Here is a 5,736-nt window from a genome sequence, read left to right on the forward strand (position 1 = left end):
TACTCAAGAATTCTTCCGCTTCTTCCTCAATCACAGCTTTCTTCATTGGTGTTGGATTATTTTTAGCTTTTCTTAATTCCTCGGGAGTAAAACATCTTCCCGAGCAAGTCAAACCTTGTACTTCACAGATTTCTTCTTTGACTTCTTTTCCTTTGTACATTACCGCCACCCATTCGTAGTTCCATGGAATAGCCTTGTTGTTGATCACTGGTAACTGGGTTACTGGCTTGATAATAACCCGATCTACGCGGGCTCCTTCCACGACTATGATGGGTTTGCTGGCCACCCCTGGGACAATCACTTTTACCCCTTCCTGCTTCGTGGAAACTTTGCTCGAAGATCCCTTCTTAACTGCCACAGATGGCTCAACACTGTTTTTGTTCTGCTTGTGTACCGACTTCTCATCTACTAATTGTTCATCTGTCTTGGCTTCATGAGACCGAATCATCATGACGGTTTGTGATGGCTTCTTGGTTTCCCCATCAGCCCGCACTATTTCTATCATATTGGCCTCCTGATGGGCTGGCATCGGATTTCTGTTGATATTGGGAGCTTCGGGAGCTTGAACTTCAATTTTATTAGTATAATCAACTCATGTATCATATTTTTTAAGTGCCAGCACTTTTCTGTATCATGACCTGGTGTACCAGAGCAATACTCACAGCTAACAGTGTAGTCCAGATTCTTTGGAGGAGGATTTGGCAGCTTGGATTGTATCGGCCTTAGCATATCTAGTTGTCTTAGCCTGTAGAACAGACTAGTGTTGGATTCTCCTAACGGAGTAAAGGTTTTCTTTTTTTGCAACCTTTCACCCTTGAGTGCTTGATTAGGCCTGAAACCTGGTCCGGGAACATTTTGATAGGTTCGCGGATATGGGTAGGTACTTGGTATGACAGGAGACGCCAATGAGCGTGGGCATGTGGTTGATTGTATGCTTGCGCATGGTGGACGGAAAAATGAGGTTCCGACGGGTGATAGTAGTGTTGGGGTGAATTGTGGTGATAAGTTGGTTTGTGGGATCGAGGTTGATTGTAGTAATGAGGTGAACCTCTGGATCCGAACCAAGTTCCTGAATCAACCATTGTCGCTTCCTCTCTTTTCTTCTTTCCAATCCCTCCTACGCCGCCTTGAATAGCTTGAGTAGTTGCTTTGATAGCCGAATAGCTCATGATTTTATTCGACTTGAGGCCTTCTTCCACCATACCTCCCATCTTCACTACTTCGTTGAATGATTTTCCTATCGCTGAAATCAAATGGCCATAGTAAGTAGGTTCCAAGGCTTGTAGGAAGTAATCTACCATCTGACTTTCCTTCATTGGGGGATCCACCCTTGCTGCCTGTTCCCTCCACCGGAACCCATATTCTCTAAAGCTTTCACTGTGCTTTTTCTCAAATTTAGTCAAGGATAGTCGATCTGGAACGATCTCCAGATTGTATTGGAAGTGACAAGCAAATGCATGTGCCAGGTCATCCCATGTTTACCATCTCCCATGGTCTTGACGGGTATACCATTCCAAAGCTGATCCGCTCAAACTCTGACTGAAGTTAGCCATTAATAATTCGTCTTTTCCTCCAGCTCCCCTCATCTTGCTGCAAAAACCCCTTAAGTGGGCCACTGGGTCGCTGTGCCCGTTGTATAGGTCGAACTTGGGCATCTTGAAACCAGCTGGTAATTGCACATTTGGGAACAGACATAGGTCCTTGTAGGCCACACTGACCTGCCCTCCTAACCCCCGCATGTCTCGGAACGATTGTTCTAAGCTTTTGACTTTCCTGAACATCTCTTCCTGTTCAGTATTTTTGACTGGCTTGTCAATTTCTGTTTGGAGGTCAAAACGGGGAGTAAATGAATGGATTTCTGAAGCTTTGAAAGTGGTCTCTGAGGGGTAGTATTGGTTGTCCTGGGCCTGGAACATATGCTCACTAGGAGATTTGTGGAGTGTAGCTGGGGGAGATGCTACGAAGATGGGAGTTACTGGTGGAGGAGGGTATGGAACTGGTTTAGGGGGTGGAGATTGTGGTGTATGAGAAGTGGTGCCTCGGTAGTGCTGGTAAATGGGGAAACTCGGGGATAGATCAGTGGTAGGATGATCCTGAGTTTGAGCTGGTGGTGGGGTGGAAGAAGGGTTAGCCGGGTAAGCTGGGGGTGATTGTCCTGTAGACCAAGCCCGATACATCTCGGCCATCTGTTGCTTAAGTTTAAGCATCTCTTCTTTCATTTTACTAACGTCCAACTCCTCTATCTCAACACATGTGTCGACATCCGGGATAGACATGCTTTCGGGTATTGGTCCTTTTGATCTGCTTTGATAATGATAATGTGTCAGTATACTCTAGATAAACTAACTGCTTGAATTCTGGAAATGAGCAAACTTGTTAGTTTTGAGAGTTTAACACATATACAATTACACGTTGAGATGCAATGTTCCTAGGCAATTAACCATTTTCTATCATGTATTTGCTCGGTTGCTTGTGTCATTCCAGCTTTTCTTGATCTTTCTTTTTATTGTCACTCACTCTTATCTTTATTTCCCTCCTTTTTATTTTATTCCTTCTTTTGATATGTCCCCGCATGAATCAGACCGTGCGTAGTTCTGGCGGAAGGCAATTATCAACACTTTTATTTATTCTTGAAACAATACAAAGATGCAAAGGACATTACATTTGGAAAACATTATAAGAAAATGGTTTAAAAGACTCGACACAAACCCAAATCAAACAAAAAGACATAACTCCTAACAGCTGTGAATATGCTCCACTCCCCACTTCTGTTTTCAATCATTGGAACATCTACTCACGGTGGGGCTTGACCCGGCTGACCTCCTAGTGTACGATGCATTCTTTCTAACTCTATTGCCAGATGACGGGCAAAAGTAGGTGCATGCTCTAGAAACCTTTCATAATCCATCCCTTGGCAGTTCACATAACTTTGAGAGGTGTAAACTGCCAAATCATGGATTTGTGCCCTGAAATCTTGGAGACGTTGGTCTTGGTTTTGTAGTTGCTGTTGGCGAGTGGTGGCTATATCTCTTATGCGGTCTTCGCGATCTAAAGCTGACTTCAATTGAGCACGAAGTCTGGCTTGATCGAGTCTTGCCTGTGCTCTTTCTCTGTCGATGTCTACGTGCTGATGTTCTCTATTGTATCTTCTCGTTTCCTCCAATTGTGCATGGAGTTGAGCTTCTGAATTTATCCAACGGTCCTTCTCTTTCTTGAATTTTGCCATGTCTTCTTCGGATCTCATTACTTGGCGTTCCTTATTAGATTCGGCCTCCTCGTTTAATTGTATGATTTTTTCCTTAGCTTTGCCTAACGCCTTTTTAGTCTTTGCCAAGATGGAGTCATAATCTTGCATTTTTTCCATCAGATTGGCAATGATTTTTTGATCTTTCCAACTTCTTACTGGTGCTTCAGAAGCTTTCTTCATCTGTTGAAATTGAGCGCGGAGATTTTTATTTTCAAAAATCAGACTCTTCTTTTCATCTTCTGCTTCTTGTGCTTGTAAGTCTTTCTCCAAATTGAAGTTCCTTAGACTTTGTTTTAAGGCATGAATAGTTGCTTTGTATCCCCTTTCCTTTTCTCCCCAAGCCAATCGTTCTTTGATTTTATCATCAAAGGTTTGAACATGTGGTCTTTTTATAGGCCTTCTAAGATCAGGTTCTGGTGCATCATCCACGCGGGATCTTGTCTCAAACCACCTACCATATCCTGGATTTATCTCGCCCTTTGTAGGATCTGGAACTTGAGTATCATCTTTCAAGTATCGACACCCTTTCCGAAGTGGGGGCAACGTACTGGGAGCACGAAAGTCTACCCGGCCTAGTTACTTGTCCCAATTTCGTCTTATTTGGTATGACTTCTAACAGAAAGGCGGGCCACGCGCACGTGTGCACCATAAATTTAGAAGACTCAGAAAGAAGAAGGATTTCGTAGCAGCTTTATATGCACAATTCAGATAATATTAAAGCGGTAAAAAGCAACATTTAGCACATTAAGCATAAATATGTAAAATAAATCAGATAACAAACAAAGCCAACTATAACAGTTATTTTAAGCTCGAATTATTGAACCCTGAACTAGAGATTCTGGGTTCAGTCCCCAGCAGAGTCGCCAGAGCTGTCACACCTACTTCTTTACACAACATCCCGGAGGAGGACATATGTAAAGAGAGTTTTTCCGATCAAAGGACAATCGAAACGGGATTCTTTATTAATTTCAGAGTCGCCGCCTGGGAATTTTATGGCATCCCAAGTCACCGGTTTTAATCCCGAATCGAGGAAAATATGACTCTGTTTACCAATCTGCGAACCAGAAATTCGAGTAAGTAATTCTGTTAATCCGGGAGAAGGTGTTAGGCATTCCCGAATTCCGCGGTTCTAGCACAGTCGCTTAACAATTTATACTTGGCCTAATTATCTTGATTTACTAAATACATTTTTTTAAACCTGTTGCATAGTTTTATTACCACTTTTGGTTAGATTATTTATAATTATAGACCTATCTTGAAACGAATCACGCGTACGTATATTCGTTTTTTTTATTTAAATGTAAAGAATCGTGTCACGCATACGTGTACACAATAAGATTGATAGCATTTTTTTATTTTTATTATTAAAAAAAGGAATTTATGGCCGAAATTGTGCGTGCTTAAAATAAAATTACGAACACTCGTCACTCTTGTATGATTAAATGGTGAACTGCACATCTCGGGTTATATGAAATAAATTAATTTAATAACCATCGAAAAAGCCCTTTTATTAAGAAAGTTTGCTCGAAGTTGCGCGAACGCATACTCCGAATTGTCTTTAGAAATGTAATCATGTCACGCGAACGTGTCCCCAATTACACAAAATATTCTTAATGGCAATATAAATTTTCTACAAATGTTTATTATGTCCATCTATTTTAAATATGAAATCCATGGGAAATTACTGAATGGAGTGCCTCGAGATTTCCAGAAAAATCAAGATTTATTAGGTGTTGACCACAGGTTATATGATTTAAACGTGTGAATTATATACCTCAAAACTATTCAAATTAGAAGAGTTAATGAGATGAAAAATAAATAAATAACGTGCAACTAAAATTACCATTTTATCGTGAATACAGTATCCGTAATTCGTTTATGTATTTTTAGTGCTTGATAATTATATGCACAAGTTATTTATTATTTTCCTAGGCTTAGGAATAAGTGTATGTATTTAAAAACTTACCAAGTGAATTACGTGTAAAACTAGGAAAAAAAATTAATTGATAAGCAAACTAGTAGTTTTCGAAGAATTTCCATTATTCTACTCGGAGCGAACTCTACTTTGTATATCTTTGACTTAAAATGCCGTAATCAGTATTCATAAATCCAATCTTCTTCTACACAACTTGTTTTTAGTCCAAAGTTCTAATTATTTGGTTAATTTGCTTACGATGATTGAGTTTGGGATAGATAAAATCAAACCAATTTTTATCTCGGCTTATGCAAGCTATTTACAAATACTAAATCTATACTTTGTACAAATCATTGACATTATTTTTATATACTATTTTTATAAGAAAATGAGTTAATATCATTTCTAAAATAAATGGGCCATTTGTTGTTAAGAAAGAGAACTAATCTACAAATTGATTTAATAAAATGACATTACATATACCGCAAATACACATCTGAACCTTCCGGAATATTCCAATATCTTAATCGTAACGAATTATATCAATTCACCTCTCACTTATAGTTATCCCCAT

The 5,736-nt window shown here is 39.7% G+C and overlaps 1 protein-coding gene across 1 annotated transcript; it reads right to left on the bottom strand.

The window, feature by feature from the left end:
* Positions 1–608: 608 nt before the first annotated feature.
* On the bottom strand, positions 609–5,736 carry LOC138884601 (uncharacterized). Its single transcript, XM_070165630.1, has 4 exons — positions 5,721–5,736; positions 3,060–3,771; positions 1,977–2,301; positions 609–638 (listed from the first exon to the last, which is right to left on the bottom strand). Exons 1-4 carry the CDS (start codon positions 5,734–5,736, stop codon positions 609–611), a joined length of 1,083 nt encoding a protein of 360 aa, XP_070021731.1.

Source organism: Nicotiana sylvestris, unplaced genomic scaffold, assembly GCF_000393655.2.
Source record: "Nicotiana sylvestris unplaced genomic scaffold, ASM39365v2 Un00001, whole genome shotgun sequence".
In the NCBI taxonomy this organism is placed as follows: domain Eukaryota; kingdom Viridiplantae; phylum Streptophyta; class Magnoliopsida; order Solanales; family Solanaceae; genus Nicotiana; species Nicotiana sylvestris.

Excerpts from the sequence above, each read along its gene's own strand:
- LOC138884601 (XM_070165630.1), bottom strand. Across the intron at positions 2,302-3,059 it reads AGACTTCGTGCTCAATTGAA|ATCAAAAGGACCAATACCCG; the intron begins GTCAGCTTTAGA and ends TTATCAAAGCAG. Across the intron at positions 639-1,976 it reads TTCCATACCCTCCTCCACCA|GTCATGATACAGAAAAGTGC; the intron begins GTAACTCCCATC and ends CTGGTACACCAG.